This window comes from Aotus nancymaae, unplaced genomic scaffold (assembly GCF_030222135.1).
Source record: "Aotus nancymaae isolate 86718 unplaced genomic scaffold, 86718_ANA_hifiasm-v0.15.2.pri h1tg000008l, whole genome shotgun sequence".
NCBI lineage: Eukaryota > Metazoa > Chordata > Mammalia > Primates > Aotidae > Aotus > Aotus nancymaae.
The window spans coordinates 30,463,015-30,481,472 of record NW_026988419.1 but is presented as its reverse complement, the minus strand read 5'-3'; the positions used below and the strand labels follow the sequence as shown (position 1 = coordinate 30,481,472).

At 37.9% G+C, this 18,458-nt stretch overlaps 1 protein-coding gene and 1 non-coding gene across 8 annotated transcripts in view; one reads left to right on the top strand and one right to left on the bottom strand.

The window, feature by feature from the left end:
- The window catches only part of NBEAL1 (neurobeachin like 1), a 222,282-nt gene that overhangs the window by 33,841 nt on the left and 169,983 nt on the right, over nt 1-18,458 (top strand). For all 7 annotated transcript variants that reach the window (XM_012446197.2, XM_012446193.3, XM_064373144.1 and 4 more), the window contains 2 exons: nt 3,196-3,277; nt 3,789-3,916. In XM_012446197.2, coding sequence (XP_012301620.2) covers nt 3,196-3,277; nt 3,789-3,916 — 210 coding nt within the window. The remainder of the gene's footprint in view (nt 1-3,195; nt 3,278-3,788; nt 3,917-18,458) is intronic.
- On the bottom strand, nt 1,700-1,838 carry LOC135273738 (small nucleolar RNA SNORA1). The gene has a single exon (XR_010341548.1). It is a non-coding gene; the product is annotated as a small nucleolar RNA SNORA1 (small nucleolar RNA).

Here is an 18,458-nt window from a genome sequence, read left to right as displayed (position 1 = left end):
TTCATCTGCATATAAGAATTCAAGAACCATTGGTTTAGGGCATCATATTCCTCTTGAAATCTATCTTCATTTCGAAAGCCACATGCTATATCTTTAAATTTATCCTCTTTTTGGAAGCCACTTTCTATAACATACATTATTTGTTTTATAAATATTTTATAATTAATTAATAGATGAATAGGGACTTAATTTACCTGTTAGTCACCTTTGGCTTAATTGCTTATTGCCTTTGCAGGAATCATGGAATGATTGAGCAATAATAGCTAAAATATTTCACCCCTATTTTAGGTTCTCTCAGAGCCTTAGACATGTTTTTATTTTTGTGTTTTTCTTCATCCTTAAAATTTAGAATAATAATATAAGAATTATAAGGGTTGAAGAATGCAGCCGGGTACGGTGGCTCACACCTGTAATCCCAGCACTTTAGGAGGCCGAGACAGGTGGATCACTTGAGGTCAGGAGTTCGAGACCAGCCTGGCCAACATGGTGAAACTCCATCTCTACTAAAAGATACAAAAATTAGCTAGGTGTGGTGGCAGGCACCTGAAATCCCAGCTATTCAGGAGGCTGAGGCAGGAGAATCGCTTGAACCCAGGAGGCGAAGGTTGCAGTGAGGTGAGATTGCGCCATTGCACTCCAACTTGGGTGACAGAGAGAGACTGTGTCTCAAACAAAGAAAAAAGGTTAAAGGAAAGGGTTTATTCAGATAGTAAGACATAAGTTAGCCTCTGATAATTTGCTATATTTTGCTTTTAGCTACCTACTACAATTTTGCTGAAATGAAAAATCCTACAGATATTTGTTTTAAATTCATTATGTTTAGATTTTGGTAATAGAGGAAAGCACTAGAATGCTCAACACATTTTTTTGGTTGAAAAAAATTTTTTGGGTAGAAGATAGTTTCTGGTAATAAATTTAATGTTCAGTAGCTACCAATCACAGAGCATGTTTCTGTTTACAGAGATCTCCATTTACTTTTTTAAAGCTCTTTTAAAAAACTTTAATAGACTTTCTGTTTTAGAGCAGTTCTTATGTAAACCTAGAATTCCCACATACTCCTTTGCTGTAGCCCCCAGTTTCCTCTATTATTAATATTTTGCATTAGTGTGATACATTTGTCATCGCTGATGAACCAATATTCATACATTATTAACTAAGGTCTATGTGCACATTAGGGTTCACTATTTGTGTCCTATAGTTTCATGGATTTTGACAGATTTATATTGTCATATATTTATTTTGTCATATATTTTATATTGTAATATATTTTATAGTGAAACCCCATCTCTACTGAAAATATAAAAATTAGCTGGGAATGGTGGCACATGCTTGTAATCTCAGCTCCTTGGGAGGCTAAGGTGGGAGGACTGTTTGAACCCAGGAGGCAGAGGTTGCAGTGAGCTGAGATTATGCCACTGCCCTCCAGCCTGGGTGACAGAGCAAGACTCTGTCTCAAAAAAAGAATTAAAAAAAAATTATTGTCTTGCTGCATTGCCCAGGCTAGTCTTGAATTCCTGGGCTCAAATAATCCTCCTGCCTGTCAAAGTGTTGGGAATAAAGACAGAATAGTTTCTCTACCCTAAAAATGGCCTGTGCTCCACCTATTCATTCCTTACACATGCATGCACATACCACCTCTGTGCCCGCCCCAACCTCTGGCAACCACTGATTTTTTTTTTTTTAAACTCATAAGCATACCAAATGTTACAGATCTCATTGTCACCACTGCAATATGTATACTGTGATGGAAGCATAACCTGTGTCTCAATTTAGACACATTAACTTATTTTTGGACACCATGATCAACATTGCCTGCAATCCCAACATTTTGGAAGGCTGAGGTGAAAGGATCTAGAATGAGGCTTAACCACTGATCTTTTAATGGTGTCTTTTAGTTTTACTTTCTCCAGGGTGTCATAACTAGAATCATACAGAATGTAGCCTTTTCAGACTGGCTTCCTTCACTCAGCAATATGCATTTAAGGGTCCTCCATGAATTTTCTTGTTTGTTTGTTAGACAGGGTCTTATTCTGTCACCCATGCTGGAGTGCAGTGGCTTGATAAGGGCTCATTGCACCCTTGACCTCCCAGGCTCAATTTATCTTTCCACCTCAGCCTCTGAGTAGCTGGGACTATAGGTACATGCCACCATGCCCCTCTTTTTTTTTTTTTGTATTTTTGGTAGAGAAGGGGTTTTGCCATGTTGCCCAAGCTGATCTTGAATGCCAGGTCCCAAGTGATCCTTCCACCTTGACTTCCCAAGGTGCTAGGACTATAGGCATGAGCCATCGCACCTGACCCTCCTCCATATTGGCAAGGCTGATCTGCAACTCCTGACCTCATGATCTGCCTGCCTTAGCCTCCCAAAGTGTTGAGATTACAGGCGTGAGCCACTGCAGATTATACTTTTTAAAAAAATTGAGACAGAGTCTTGCTGCATCACCCAGGCTGGAGTGTACTGACATGATCATGGCTCACTACAACCTCAGCCTCCCTGGCTCACATGATCCTCTCACCTCAGTACCTGAGTAGCTGGGAGGCACACAACCATGCCTGGCCAATTGTTTTTTAAAAATTGTTGTCTTGCTGGCTGGGTGCAGTGGCTCACACCTTTAATCCCAGCACTTTGAGAGGCTGAGGCAGGTGGATCACTTGAGGTCAGGAGTTCAAGACCTGCCTGGCCAACATGGTGAAACCCCATCTCTACTAAAAATACAAAAATTAGCCAGGAATGGTGGCACATGCTTGTAATCCTGGCTACTTGGAAGGCTGAAGTGGGAGGATTGCTTGAACCCAGGAGGCGGAGGTTACAGTGAGCTGAGATTATGCCACTGCACTCCAGCATGGGTGACAGAGCAAGACTCTACATAGTTGCTTATAGATTGTAAGATATTGGCATATATTTTTTCTCTTCTGTTTCTACTTTGTGATATTTTCCGATTTCCAATAATAAATAGATGCTAATCAACATATACTTTTTAAACATTCTTTGTTTATAGTAGTTAAATGGTGCTTGAGGTATATTTCACATTCTCGGTGGGAGAGCAGTTATATAACCATTTTGCTTTTATGTTTTAATGAATGTCCTTTGCATTTTGTTTGCCAACATGTATTCTCTTAATTCAAGCTGAATACATGAACATATGTTTTGTTCACCATTCATTTGTAAAAAATTAAAGTCTCTTTTTCTCATAGAAATCTATCAAATGTGGAAGAAATTGGGACTTGCTCGTACATTAATTATGTCATCACCATGACAACACTCTATATTCAGCAAGTAGGTGTGAACTAATATATTCATTTTTGTCACTTTACTGAGAGTAACTAGGTTTTACTTTTTTTTGTATTACAGTTAGTATGGTTAAATATTTTCAGAAGAGGTAATAATTGAGAAGAGACCTAAACTTACTGTTGGCTAATATGTATTTCAGAAATCTGGTACATATTACCTAAAAGTACATAAGTAGTTATTATATATACTGCTATTTAATTTAAAAATTGAAGTGTTTTATAAATGGCTTTTAAAATGATACAATTTGTGATTTTTATGTATTATTTATTCATCACATATCCTTCTTACTGAAAACATTACTTTCTCAAAAGATGTTTGGCTAGCTATTTTAAACTTATCATAGGGCATATTTAAAATCTTAAAGTATATATCTGATCCATATGATTAAATGACTGTTAGTCTCAACGGGAAAGTTTGGCTTATTTGAATACAAATGACTTGTTGTTAGATGATAAGTAAGACATGTCTTTAATTTTATGTTTAACTTTGTTCTTAGTTAAAAAGCAAAAAGAAAGAGAAGGAAATGGCAGATCAGACATCTATTGAAGAATTTGTGATCCACGCATTGGCATTTTGTGAAAGTTTATATGATCCATATCGGAATTGGAGACATAGAATTTCAGGGTATGTCTTATAAATAATAATGTTCATTTAAAACTTGGATGTCATAATATATGTGATTCTTCAAAGCAGGTCTTCTCTATGAAAGTAATTGGAAAGAAATATATAAGATCCATAGGTTTAACTCTGAGCTAGAGAAATATGTTGGAGGGAATGAATTAGTGATAAATTCTGCTTTTGGATAATTACATATACCCTGAACTTGTATTTTGCAATGCAATTTTAAATACTAACAATCTGGTAAGAAATGTTAAAGGCACAGTAGCATCAAATACAATATATATCTTTTTCAAGAAAAGTTCTTTTTTTAAAAAAAAAAAACATACTTTATATTTTGAAAATGCGTTCTAGCAGTATTTTGTTCATTCATTTTTAATTATAGAGCTTGTGTCATCAGGATCCCATCAGGAAAGCAGAAACAAAACTAAATATTTTTATTTTTACTTTTAGACATGAGATCTCACTATATTGCCCAGACTGGTTTTGAATTCCTAGGCTCAAGTAATCTTCCCACCTTGGCCTCCCAAAATACTGGGATTATAGGTATGGAACTACTGCACCCAGGCTCCTCCTGCTAGTTTGAGACGGAGTCTCGCTCTGTCACCAGATTGGAGTGCAGTGGTGCAATCTCGGCTCACTGCAATCTCTGCCTCCCAGGTTGAAGTGATTCTCCTACCTCAGCCTCCCTAGAAGCTGGAACTACAGGTACACGCCACCATGCCTAGCTAATTTTTGTATTTTTAGTAGAGATGGGGTTTCACCATGTTGGTCAGGATTGTCTCGATCTCTTGACCTTGTGATCTGCCTGCCTCAGCCTCCCAAAGTGCTGGGATTACAGGTGTGAGCCACCGCGCCCAGCCCTCCTCATGCTAGATATTTTAAAAGAGAGGATCTTCACTGGAGTCAGTATTTGCAAATAAATAAATAAATAAATAAAATAAAATAAAAAAAGAGAGGATCTAATAGAAGGAAATTGATAAATATTAGATAATTGAGAAAGCAAAAGTGGGACACTGACTTTAGGAAACAGCTACTTACCCTTGGGTCATAGGAACAAAAGGAAGAGAATGGAGTTATCAGAATCTAGACTTTTGGAGAAGAGGCCCTAGAGCACTGGAGTTCAGACCTCTAAGGAAGGAGCATTGCTTAGCTGATGCTGATACTTTTTGAGCAGTCAAGAGGCTCATTCTGGAATTGCCAAAAATAAGCTGAAGGCAGGAACCAGCTGCCATTACTACAATTAGGAATTCTTGCTGGAGTGATGCTGATGAGTATAGAGAAAAAGAGCAATATGGAACCAATCCTTGCTGTCTTTCATCTGGTACCCTCTATTAGGGAGCCCAAAAGGGAGGCAACTGGAAAAGAAGAAAGTTTGTATGATGCCTGCCCCAGCATCACAAAGCAGAGAGAATATAGAAAGGTAGGTTGGTACCTTAGTGACAACAGCTTAATTACCAGTACAGAGCTCAAAGAGAAGAGTTTTAAACTCACGTATCATTCTTACCTGTGGGCACAGATTACGAAGAATTGTATCATAACTTGCAATCAGACCTCTTTTTTAAAAATCTCCCAAATCTCCTCAAGATTTTCCATTTTTATTTTCAACTTAACCTGACCCATTTGAAAATGATTCCTACTTCTTGCAACATGAGTGCAGCATTTCATTTCTAAATTATTTTTATAGGCTTTTCAGGGTTTCCAGGATAGTGTAGCCACCATACCATTAGATGATGGTGAAGTATTGATAATCGAGAGAACATTTATATATACTATGTGGTAACACTTTTTATGCTCTATATAGTGATATAATATTTTATTGAATACATCCTGGGAGATGAATGGGAAATGCTTGTTAAAGATACAAAATTTCAGTTAGACAGGAGGAACAGATTATGCTTCAGTAACAAACAAGGGGCTTAGAATAACAAAAGATTTATTTTATTTTCATGTTGTCTGTCTGTTGTGGGTAGACAGAGAGCCTCTACTCATCATAGTCACTAAAGATCCCAGGCTAACAGAGCAGCCAGGATTTTAGCCTTTGCTGGTCACCATGTGAGAGAGAATAAGTTTTGAAAGGTGTCAAATTGGCAATTTAATGTTCTTGTCTGGTCATGCTACATGACACATGTCATTTTCATTCTGAACTCATTGGCCAAAACTGTGATTACATGTCCCCATCTACTACAGTGGGGCCAAGTTAAAATCTACCATGTGACTAGAAGGGGTAGAAATAGTTGGCAGTTAGTGTCATGACTACCTCTTATTTCTGCTTATGCCCTGCTTATGAATCTTTAAAGATACAAAGAGGGAGCTGGATGTGGTGGCTTATGCCTGTTGTCTCAGCTACTGGGGTTGCTGAGGTGGGAGGACTGCTTGAGCCCCGGAGTTCAAGGCTGCAGTTAGCTATAGAGAACTGTCTTTTTAAAACAAGATACAAAGAGGCACTAGACAGTACTTCATCTGTAGCCTTGATGCTCGTTAGCACTTTGGTTCTAACTAATCAGTGTTCCCCCTGTTTCGACATGTATGCCAGAGATTTCTCTAAGGAAAGAGCAATGACAAATCTAAGAGAACATTTTAAGTTTTGAAACAATGACATAATTTTTCTTTATAGACAGCAAGACAGATATAGAAAGAGGAACATAAAATCAGTCTGAAAATGCCAGAAGAGAGGCTTTTAAAGGATTTAATAATAAGAGCAAAATGAATTTAAAGATGGGGAAAGGAGAGGTTTATAAAAACGTAGCTCTGTTAACAAATTAAATAAAATTGGTAGCTAAAAACAGTTTTTGAGAGTCAAAAAAAAGAATTTTTTTTGATGGCTGTTAAATAGGAAAATATGATAAAGATTATTACACCAAAAAAAGAGTAATTTTCCCATATAAAGTAGAAAACATATACAGATAACCAAAACTTGCCAGATAAGGCCAGTCAGAAAATTCCAGATGTTAACAAAAACACATTTTGCAATGGCCCATTAATCAGAGAACTTTAAAAACTACCTACAAATTAAAATTACCTCCATATAGGAATACATTTTAATTCACCCAGAGACCCTTAAGTGAAGAGAGAAGAATTTTACTAATTTTATTTTTAAAAACCCACTACCTATTAAACTCATGTAGTATTGCTAAAAGAATAATTACAGAATTTTCATTTCCATGTTTTCTTGTAAAAGTGGAAATCAAAAGCAGAGATCCTCTTTAACAATGAACCACTGATAAAATATTTATAATTAGTATAAAATTCCACTTATGTGCATTTTTGAGCAATAATTTATATCAGACTTTCCAATTTACCAACATTTATAGAATTTACTTTTTTTAATTATTATTATACTTTAAGTTCTGAGGTACATGTGCAGATCTTGCAGGGTTGTTACATAGGTATACACATGCCATGGTGGTTTGCTGCCTCCATCCCCCTGTCACCTACATTAGGTGTTTCTCCTAATGTTATCCCTCCCCAATCTCCCCACCCCCTGCTATCCCTCCTTTTGCCCCCAACAGACCCCAGTGTGTGATGTTCCCCTCCCTGTGTCCATGTGTTCTCATTGTTCAACACCCACTTAAGAGTGAGAACATGTGGTGTTTGGTTTTCTGTTTTTGTGTCAGTTTGCTGAGAATGATGGTTTCCAGATTCATCCATGTCCCTGCAAAGGACATGAACTTATCCTTTTTTATGGCTGCATAGTATTCCATGGTGTACATGTGCCACATCCACATTTTCTTTTTCCAGGCTATCCTTGATGGGCATTTGGGTTGGTTTCAAGCCTTTGCTATTGTAAACAGTGCTGCAATGAACATACGTGTGCATATGTCTTTATAATCGAACAATTTATCCTTTGAGTATATACCCAGTAATGGGATTGCTGGGTCAAATGGTATTTCTATTTCTATATCCTTGAGGAATCACCATACCGTCTTCCACAATGGTTGCACTAATTTACACTCCCACCAACAGTGTAAAGGTGTTCCTATTTCTCCACATCCTCTCCAGCATCTGTTGTCTGCAGATTTTTTAATGATTGCCATTCTAACTGGTGTGTGATGGTATCTCAATGTGGTTTTGATTTGCATTTCTCTAATGACCAGTGATGATGAGCATCTTTTCATATGCTTGTTGGCTGCATAAATGTCTTATTTTGAAAAGTACCTGTTCATATCCTTTGCCTACTTTTGGATGGGGTTGTTTGTTTTTTTCTTGTAAGTCTGTTTTAGTTCTTTGTAGATTCTAGATATTAGCCCTTTGTCAGATAGGTAGCTTACAAAAATTTTTTCCCATTTTGTTGGTTGCTGGTTCACTCTAATGATTGTTTCTTTTGCTGTGCAGAAGCTCTTAAGTTTAATTAGATCCCATTTATCTATTTTGGCTTTTGTTGTCATTGCTTTTGGTGTTTTAGTCATGAAGTCCTTGCCTATGCCTATGTCCTGACTGATATTGCCTAGGTTTTCTTCTAGGGTTTTTATGGTGTTAGGTCTTATGTTTAAATCTTTAATCCATCTGGAGTTAATTTTTGTATAAGGTGTAAGGAAGGGGTCCATTTCAGCTTTCTGCACGTGGCTAGCCAGTTTTCCCAACACCATTTATTAAACAGGGAATCCTTTCCCCATTGCTTGTTTTTGTCAGGTTTGTCAAAGATCAGATGGTTGTAGGTGTGTGATGTTACTTCTGAGGTCTCTGTTCTGTTCCATTGGTCTGTATCTCTGTTTTGGTACCAGTACCTTGCTGTTTTGATTACTGTAGCCTTTTAGTATAGTTTGAAGTCAGGTGGCTTGATGCCGCCAGCTTTGTTCTTTTTGCTTAGGATTGTCTTGGCTATGCGGGCTCTCTTTTGGTTCCATATACAGCACATCAAAAAGCTTATCCATCACGATCAAGTAGGCTTCATCCTGGGGATGCAAGGCTGATTCAGAATACACAAATTTATAAACGTAATCCATTACATAAACAGAACCAAAGACAAAAACCATGTGATTATCTCAATAAATGCAGAGAAGGCCTTTGACAAAATTCAGCAGCCCTTTGTGCTACTCTCAATAAACTGTGTATCGATGGAACATATCTCAAAATAATAAAAGCTATTTATGACAAACCCACAGCCAATATCATACTGAATGGGCAAAAACTGGAAGCATTCTTTTTGAAAACTGGCACTAGACATGGGTGCCCTCTCTCGCCACTCTTACTCAACATAGTATTCGAAGTTCTAGCCAGAGCAATCAGGCAAGAAAAAGAAATAAAGGGCATTCAGTTAGGAAAAGAGGAAGTCAAATCGTCTCTATTTACAGACAACATGATTGGTTATTTAGAAGACCCCGTCGTCTCAGCCCAAAATCTGCTTAAGATGGTAAGCAACTTCAGCAAAGTCTCAGGATACAAAATCAATGTGCAGAAATCAGAAGCATTCCTATACACTGGTAACAGACAAACAGAGACCCAAATCATGAGCGAACTCCCATTCACAGTTGCTACAAAGAGAATAAAATACCTAGGAATACAACTAACAAAGGATGTAAAGGACTTCTTCAAGGAGAACTACAAACCACTGCTTAAGGAAATAAGAGAGGACACAAACAGATGAAAAAACACTCCATGCTCATGGTTAGGAATAATCAATATCGTGAAATGGCCATACAACCCAAAGTAATTTATAGATTCAATGCTGTTCCCATCAAGCTACCATTGACTTTCTTCACAGAACTGGAAAAAACCACATTTATAGAATTTCTTATGAGTGAGAGTTTTACAAAACTTCTGTAGTAATTGTTAAATTTGAAAACATTTCTGTAGTTTCCAAACTACTGGGCTTCCATTCCAGAGTGCTCTCATATTTATATGGTTCATCTACAGTTTGTTACCATGTATCTTTGAACATGTGTCAGACAAATGAAGGTGTTCTCTCACTCTGTACATGTATAGGAATTTAAAAAAAATGAGTTCTTTTAAGTATCAAAATGAAACTTATAAACTAAAAAAATTACCACACATTTTAATTTGTAAGGCTTATCTCCACTGACTTCTTACATATTTCAAAGAAAACTGGAAAAGCTGAAGGCTTTCCCACGTTTCTTAGAATTACTGGGTTTTTCTCCATTGTGAATTATTTCATGTCCTTGAAAGCAACTGGGAAAACTGAATACTTTACCAATTTTTTTAACATTCATTTTTTTCCCTAGATGAATTTTTCTAAGTTTTCAAAGGGAACTGGGAAAATTACATGTTTTCCAAAATTCCTCACAATCCCACTGTTTGTTTTTTCATGTGTTCTAATAGAACTAGAACATCTGAAGTCTTTACCACATTTCTTATATTTACATGGTTTTTCGTCAGTATGACTTCTTTCATGCTGCTGAAGGAATCTGGAAAAAGTGAAGGCTTTACCACATTACTTATATCCAAAGGGTTTCTCTCCAGTTTTGAGTTCTTTCATGTTGTGGAAGAACTGAATGATTTACCACATTTTTTACAATTCTAAGACTTTTCTCCACTATGAGCACTTGTATGCTTATGAAGAAAATTGGAAGTTGTGAAGGGTTTACCACATTCTTTGTGTCTATAGGGTTTCTCTCCAGTATGAAGCATTTTTCGTTGTTGAAGGGTATAGGAAGAAGCTAATAATTTATCACATTGCTTACATGCGTAGGGTTTGTCTGAAGTATGACTTCTTTCATGTTCATGACAGTATCTGAAATAATTGAAGTCTTTACCACAATATTTACATTTATAGGTTTTTTTCTCCAGTGTGAGTTTTCTGGTGCATATGAAATAAACTGGGGAAAATAAAGTTTTCCCCACATACTGTACATTTATAAAATTTGTTATCACTGTGCATTACCATGTGTGTTCAAACATCTATGAGAGAATTAAAGGCTTTCCCACATTGTTTACATTTATATGGCTTCATTTCACAGTCCTCACACTCAAATAGTCTGTGTCCAGAGTGAGATATAATATCCCTATGAAGAGATGTATGACATATGAAGAATTTTCCACACATTCTGCATACACATGGTTTTACTTCAGTAGAAACTTTCTTGTTCAGATTAAGATTTGAATTCTGGCTGAAGGTTTTTCTCCACATTGACTATTTTCTTTACCTTCACACAGTCTCTTACCATGTGACTTACATTTCTCCCATATTTTCTGACTTGATCGTCAACATTCTGGTCTTCCCATTTGTTTTCTATAGAAGCAAAATTCCTGAAGGTTTCCAACATCACATCTCTGTAGAGTTTCTCCTGGGAAAAATCCAGCAATGCCCACTCCTCCTGGGTGAAGGTCACAGCCACATCCTTAAAAGTCACTGAGTCCGCATTCCGGCTTCCGGCATGCTCCAGCATCTTGCCCAGGGATCTCGCAGGGCCTGCAGGTCACAGGTGACAGAGGCTAGCACAGAACCATCTAAGAGCTGAGGAGAGGGAGCTGAGCTAGGAGCGCAGCCCAGAGACCCAAAAAGAAGAAAATTTTATGTACTGTTAACATAATATTAGGAAGAGAATTCTACATATGTGAGATGACAACAGCAAGGGAGGCATATGAGTAAGCAGCATTTAATGAATGCATGCATATATTTGCCAGGAATTATGTTAGAAGGTGTGTATGTATTATCTCTAATATGCACAACAGTCTTACCAGTTATGTAAGTACTGCTTCAAAGATAAATGGTAAAGCAGGGAATTCAGACTTGGGTTTCTTTCACTTTGACAGGGAGGTTAAAAGATGGAATTAGGAGAAATCCATTGCTCATGGAAGACTATACAAAGGGATCTACAGCAATAGTTTATACCTTATTTATTAATCTGATTCTGAAATTAAATGGAAATTTAGAAGATATAAATTTTCTTATTCATTGTTTGTGTTTATTGCTTACCAAAATAGCTAAACCAGATTAGAAAAGATTTAATTAAAATTAACATAATTCCAAATACAGAGCCATTTAAAACTATTTCTTTTCTTGTTTGATGAAAACAAATAGATACTTTTTGTAGATTTGATTAATCTGGTATCTTAATTTTGATTCTACTTACAGAATCTCATAAACTTAGGAAGATTTCCTCAAGTGGAACTAAAATAAGTATAGGGAAATAAATCAGTCAGACATGGTGGCTCACACCTGTAATCCCAGCACTTTGGGAGGCCAAGACAGTAGGATTTGTTGAGGCCAGGAATGTAAGACCCCATCTAGAAAAAAGAAAAAAATTATCCAGGTGTGATGATGTGTGCCCGTAGTTCCAAATATTTGGGAGGCTGAGATGAGAGGATCACTTGAGCCCACAAGTTGAAGCCTGCAGTGAGCTATGATGACACCATTGCATTACAGTCTGAGTGAAAGCAAAACTTGAAAGAGCTGAAGAGAGAGAGGGGAGAGAGGGAGGAAAGGAGAAAGGAAAGGAGAGGAGAAAGGAGAAAGGAGCGGAAAAAGGAAAGGAAAGAGGGAGGAAAGGAAGAAGAGAGTGAGAGGAGGAGGAGGAAAGAGAAGAGAAGAAGAAAAAGAGAAAAATCTTCAGTATGATTTGTTCATTCATTTAACCATTTATTCAAAAATATACTTTTGAGTTCCTACTTTGTGACTAGTGCAAGTTTAGTAGGATTCATTGCTTTCACTGAGAAAAATAATTTATATTAAGGTATGCCCTGTGCCTCCTACTTGTCAAATCTGGGATAATATATGCACTAAATAATTACAGTAATGAATTATTTAACCATTTAGGAAGAAAATTTATGAGTTCATACTAGTGATTGATGGATGGATGGATGGATGGATAGATAGATAGATAGATAAAGAGAGAAGTGAAGGGTCTTGCTTACAGTAAAATCCCAAGTGCCAATTATAGAGGGGATGCTGGAGTTGGGGAAAAAAACAAAACAAAACAAAACATTTTGCACACATTATAGTTAGATTGGATCAGGCAAGAATCATTAATGGATGTTAAACCCAAGGGGAGGTTTTGTTTGGGAGCATGATGTGTGTATGGTTTTGGTTTGTTTTTTTGGTGGCGGTGGTTGTTTTTTGAGACAGAATCTTGCTCTGTCACCCAGGCTGGAGTGCAGTACTGTGGTCTTGGCTCACTGCAACCTCTTCCTCCTGGGTTTAAACAATTCTCATGCCTCAGCCTTTCAAGTAGCTGGGATTACAGGCGCGCAGCACCACACCTGGCTATTTTTTTATTTATTTATTTTTTATTTTTTTATTGCATTTTAGGTTTTGGGGTACATGTGAAAAACATGCGAGATTGTTGCATAGGTGTATACGTGGCAGTGTGATTTGCTGCCTTCCTCCCCTTCACCTATATGTGGCATTTCTCCCCATGCTATCTCTCCCCAACTCCCCACCCCCCGCTGTCCCCCCCACTCCCCTTCAACAGACCCCAGTGTATAGTGCTCCCCTCCCTGTGTCCATGTGTTCTCATTGTTCAACACCCGTCTATGAGTGAGAACATGCGATGTTTGATTTTGTGTTCTTGTGTCAGTTTGCTGAGAATGATGGTTTTCAGGTTCATCCATGTCCCTACAAAGGACGCGAACTCATCGTTTTTGATGGCTGCATAATATTCCATGGTGTATATGTGCCACATTTTCCCTGTCCAGTCTATCATCGATGGGCATTTGGGTTGGTTCCAGGTCTTTGCTATTATAAACTGTGCTGCAATGAACATTCGTGTGCATGTGTCCTTATAGTAGAACGATTTATAATCCTTTGGATATATACCCAGTAATGGGATTGCTGGGTCAAATGGAATTTCTATTTCTAGGTCCTTGAGGAATCGCCACACTGTCTTCCACAAAGGTTGAACTAATTTACACTCCCACCAACAGTGTAAAAGTGTTCCTATTTCTCAACATCCTCTCCAGCATCTGTTGTCTCCAGATATTTTAATGATCGCCTTCTAACTGGCGTGAGATGGTATCTCAATGTAGTTTTGATTTGCATTTCCCTAATGACCAGTGATGATGAGCATTTTTTCATATGCTTGTTGGCCTCATGTATGTCTTCTTTTGTAAAGTATCTGTTCATATCCTTCACCCATTTTTGAATGGGCTTGTTTGTTTTTTTCTTGTAAATCTGTTTTAGTTCGTTGTAAATTCTGGATATCAGCCCTTTGTCAGACGGGTAGGCTGCAAAAATTTTTTCCCATTGTGTTGGTTGCCGATTCACTCTATTGACTGTTTCTTTTGCTGTGCAGAAGCTGTGGAGTTTGATTAGGTCCCATTTGTCTATTTTGGCTTTTGTTGCCAGTGCTTTTGGTGTTTTGGTCATGAAGTCCTTGCCTACACCTATGTCATGAATGGTTTTGCCTGGGTTTTCTTCTAGGGTTTTTATGGTGTTAGGTCCTATGTTTAAGTCTTTAATCCATCTGGAGTTAATTTTAGTGTAAGGTGTCAGGAAGGGGTCCAGTTTCTGCTTTCTGCATATGGCTAGCCAGTTTTCCCAACACCACTTATTGAACAGGGAATCCTTTCCCCATTGCTTGTTTTTATCAGGTTTGTCAAAGATCGGATGGTTGTAGATGTGTTGTGTTGCCTCTGAGGCCTCTGTTCTGTTCCATTGGTCTATATCTCTGTTTTGGTACCAGTACCATGCTGTTTTGATTACTGTAGCCTTGTAGTAGAGTTTGATGTCCGGTAGTGTGATGCCTCCCGCTTTGTTCTTTTTGCTTAGAATTGACTTGGCTATGTGGGCTCTCTTTTGGTTCCATATGAAGTTTAAGGTGGTTTTTTCCAGTTCTGTGAAGAAGGTCATTGGTAGCTTGATGGGGATAGCGCTGAATCTGTAAATTACTTTAGGCAGTATGGCCATTTTCACAATATTGATTCTTCCTAACCATGAACATGGAATGTTTCTCCATCTGTTTGTGTCCTCTCTTATTTTGTTGAGCAGTGGTTTGTAGTTCTCCTTGAAGAGGTGCTTTACGTTCCTTGTTAGTTTTATTCCTAGGTATTTTATTCTCTTTGTAGCAATTGTGAATGGCAGTTCGTTCTTGATTTGGCTCTCTTTAAGTCTGTTATTGGTGTATAGGAATGCTTGTGATTTTTGCACATTGATTTTTTATCCTGAGACTTTACTGAAGTTGCTTATCAGTTTCAGGAGATTTTGGGCTGAGATGATGGGGTCTTCTAGATATACAATCATGTCATCTGCAAATAGAAATTTGACTTCCTCCTTTCCTAATTGAATACCCTTTATTTCTTTTTCTTGCCTGATAGCTCTGGCTAGAACTTCCAGTGCTATATTGAATAGGAGTGGCGAGAGAGGGCATCCTTGTCTAGTGCCAGATTTCAAAGGGAATGCTTCCAGTTTTTGCCCATTCAGTATGATATTGGCTATTGGTTTGTCGTAAATAGCTTTTATTATTTTGAGATACGTTCCATCGATACCTAGTTTATTGAGGGTTTTTAGCATAAAGGGCTGTTGAATTTTGTCGAAGGTCTTCTCTGCATCAATTGAGATAATCATGTGGTTTTTGTCTTTGGTTCTGTTTATGTGGTGAATTACATTTATAGACTTGCGTATATTGAACCAGCCTTGCATCCCCAGGATGAATCCTACTTGATCATGGTGGATAAGCTTTTTGATGTGCTGTTGCAATCGGCTTGCCAGTATTTTATTGAAGAATTTTGCATCTATGTTCACCATGGATATTGGCCTGTGGTTTTCTTTTCTTATTGAGTCTCTGCCAGGTTTTGGTATCAGGATGATGTTGGTCTCATAAAATGATTTGGGAAGGATTCCCTCTTTTTGCATTATTTGGAATAGTTTCAGAAGGAGTGGTACCAGTTCCTCTTTGTATGTCTGGTAGAATTTGGCTGTGAACCCATCTGGACCTGGGCTTTTTTTGGGTGGTAGGCTCTTAATTGCTGCCTCGACTTCAGACCTTGTTATTGGTCTATTCATGGTTTTGACTTCTTCCTGGTTTAGGCTTGGGAGAAGGCAACTGTCCAGGAATTTATCCATTTCTTCCTGGTTTTCTAGTTTATGTGCATAGAGTTGTTTGTAATAATCTCTGATGATGGTTTGAATTTCTGTGGAATCTGTGGTGATATCCCTTTTATCATTTTTTATTGCATCTATTTGGTTATTCTCTCTTTTCTTTTTTATTAATCTGGCTAGTGGTCTGTCTATTTTGTTGATCTTTTCAAAAAACCAGCTCCTGGATTTATTGATTTTTTGAAGGGTTTTTCTTATCTCTATCTCCTTCAATTTTGCTTTGATCTTAGTTATTTCTTGTCTTCTGCTAGGTTTTGAGTTTTTTTGATCTTGCTCCTCTAGCTCTTTCAATTTTGATGATAGGGTGTCAATTTTAGATCTCTCCTTTCTTCTCATGTGGGCACTTATTGCTATATATTTTCCTCTTGAGACTGCTTTAAATGTGTCCTAGAGATTCTGGTATGTGGTGTCTTCGTTCTCATTGGTTTCGAAGAACATCTTTATTTCTGCCTTCATTTCATTGTTTATCCAGTCAACATTCAAGAGAAAGTTGTTCATTTTCCATGAAGCTGTGTGCTTCTGGGTTGGTTTCTGAATTCTGAGTTCTAACTTGATTGCACTGTGGTCTGAGGGGTCTGAGAGGTCTGAGAGACTGTTTGTTATGGTTTCCGTTGTTTTGCATTTGCTGAGGAGTGATTTACTTCCAATTATGTGGTCAATTTTAGAGTAGGTGTGATGTGGTGCTGAGAAGAATGTATATTCTGTGTATTTGGGGTGGAGAGTTCTGTAAATGTCTATTAGGTTTGCTTGTTCCAGGTGTGAGTTCAAGTCCTGGATATCCTTGTTAATTTTCTGTCTCGTTGATCTGTCTAATATTGACAATGGTGTGTTGAAGTCTTCCACTATTATTGTGTGGGAGTCTAAGTCTCTTTGTAAGTCATTAAGAACTTGCCTTATGTATGTGGGTGCTCCTGTATTAGGTGCATATATATTTAGGATCGTTAGCTCTTCTTGTTGCATTGATCCTTTTACTGTTATGTAATGTCCTTCTTTGTCTCTTTTGATCTTTGTTGCTTTAAAGTCTATTTTATCAGAGATGAGAATTGCAACTCCTGCTTTTTTTTTCTCTCCGTTTGCTTGGTAAATCTTCCTCCATCCCTTTATTTTGAGCCTTTGTGTATCCTTGTATGTGAGATGGGTTTCCTGGATACGGCACACTGATGGGTTTTGGCTTTTTATCCAATTTGCCAGTCTGTGTCTTTTGATTGGGGCATTTAGTCCATTTACGTTTAGGGTTAATATTGTTATGTGTGAATTTGATCCTGCCATTTTGATGGTAGCCAGCTGTTTTGCCCGTTGGTTGATGCAGATTCTTCATTGTGTTGATGCTCTTTACCATTTCGTGTGTTTTTGGAGTGGCTGGTACTGGTTGTTCTTTTCTATGTGTAGTGCCTCTTTCAGGAGCTCTTGTAAAGCCGGTCTGGTGGTGATGAAATCTCTGGGTACTTGCTTGTTCACACAACGGATTTTATTTTTCCTTCACTTACGAAGCTTAGTTTGGCTGGATATGAAATTCTGGGTTGAAAGTTCTTTTCTTTAAGGATGTTGAATATCGGCTCCCACTCTCTTCTGGCCTGTAGGGTTTCTGCTGATAGATCTGCTGTGAGTCTGATGAGCTTTCCTTTGTGGATAACCCCACCTTTCTCTCTGGCTGCCCTTAGCATTTTCTCCTTCATTTCAACCCTGGTGAATCTGACGATTATGTGCCTTGGGGTTGCTCTTCTTGAGGAATATCTTTGTGGTGTTCTCTGTATTTCCTGGACTTGAATATTGGCCTGCCATGCTAGGTTAGGGAAGTTTTCCTGGATAATATCCTGAAGAGTATTTTCCAGCTTGGATTCATTCTCTTCGTCACATTCAGGTACCCCTATCAAACGTAGATTAGGTCTTTTCACATAGTCCCATATTTCTTGTTGACTTTGCTTATTCCTTTTTACCCTGTTTTCTCTAATCTTGCCTTCTCATTTTATTTCATTGAGTTCATCTTCGACCTCTGATATCCTTTCTTCTGCTTGGTCAATTTGGCTGTTGAAACTTGTGCATGCTTTGCGAAGTTCTCGTGTTGTGTTTTTCAGCTCCATCAATTCACTCATATTCCTCTCTAAGTTGTCCATTCTTGTTAGCATTTCGTCAAATCTTTTTTCAAGGTTCTTAGTTTCTTTGCATTGGGTTAGAACATGTTCTTTTAGCTCACGGAAGTATCTTATTACCCACTTTCTGAAGGCTGATTCTGTCATTTCATCACACTCATTCTCCATCCAGTCTTGTTCCCTTGCTGGTGAGGAGTTGTGATCCCTTGTAGGAGGAGAGGTGTTCTGGTTTCGGGTGTTTTCATCCTTTTTGCGCTGGTTTCTTCCCATCTTTGTTGATTTATCCACCTGTTGGCTTTGTAGTTGTTGACTTTCTGATTGGGTCTCTGAGTGGACGTTCTGTTTGTTGTTGATGAAGTTATTTCTGTTTCTTAGTTTTCCTTTTAACTGACTGGCCTCTCTGCTGTAGGACTGCTGAGGTCCAATCCAGGCCCTGCTTGCCTAGGGATCACTTGCAACAGCTACC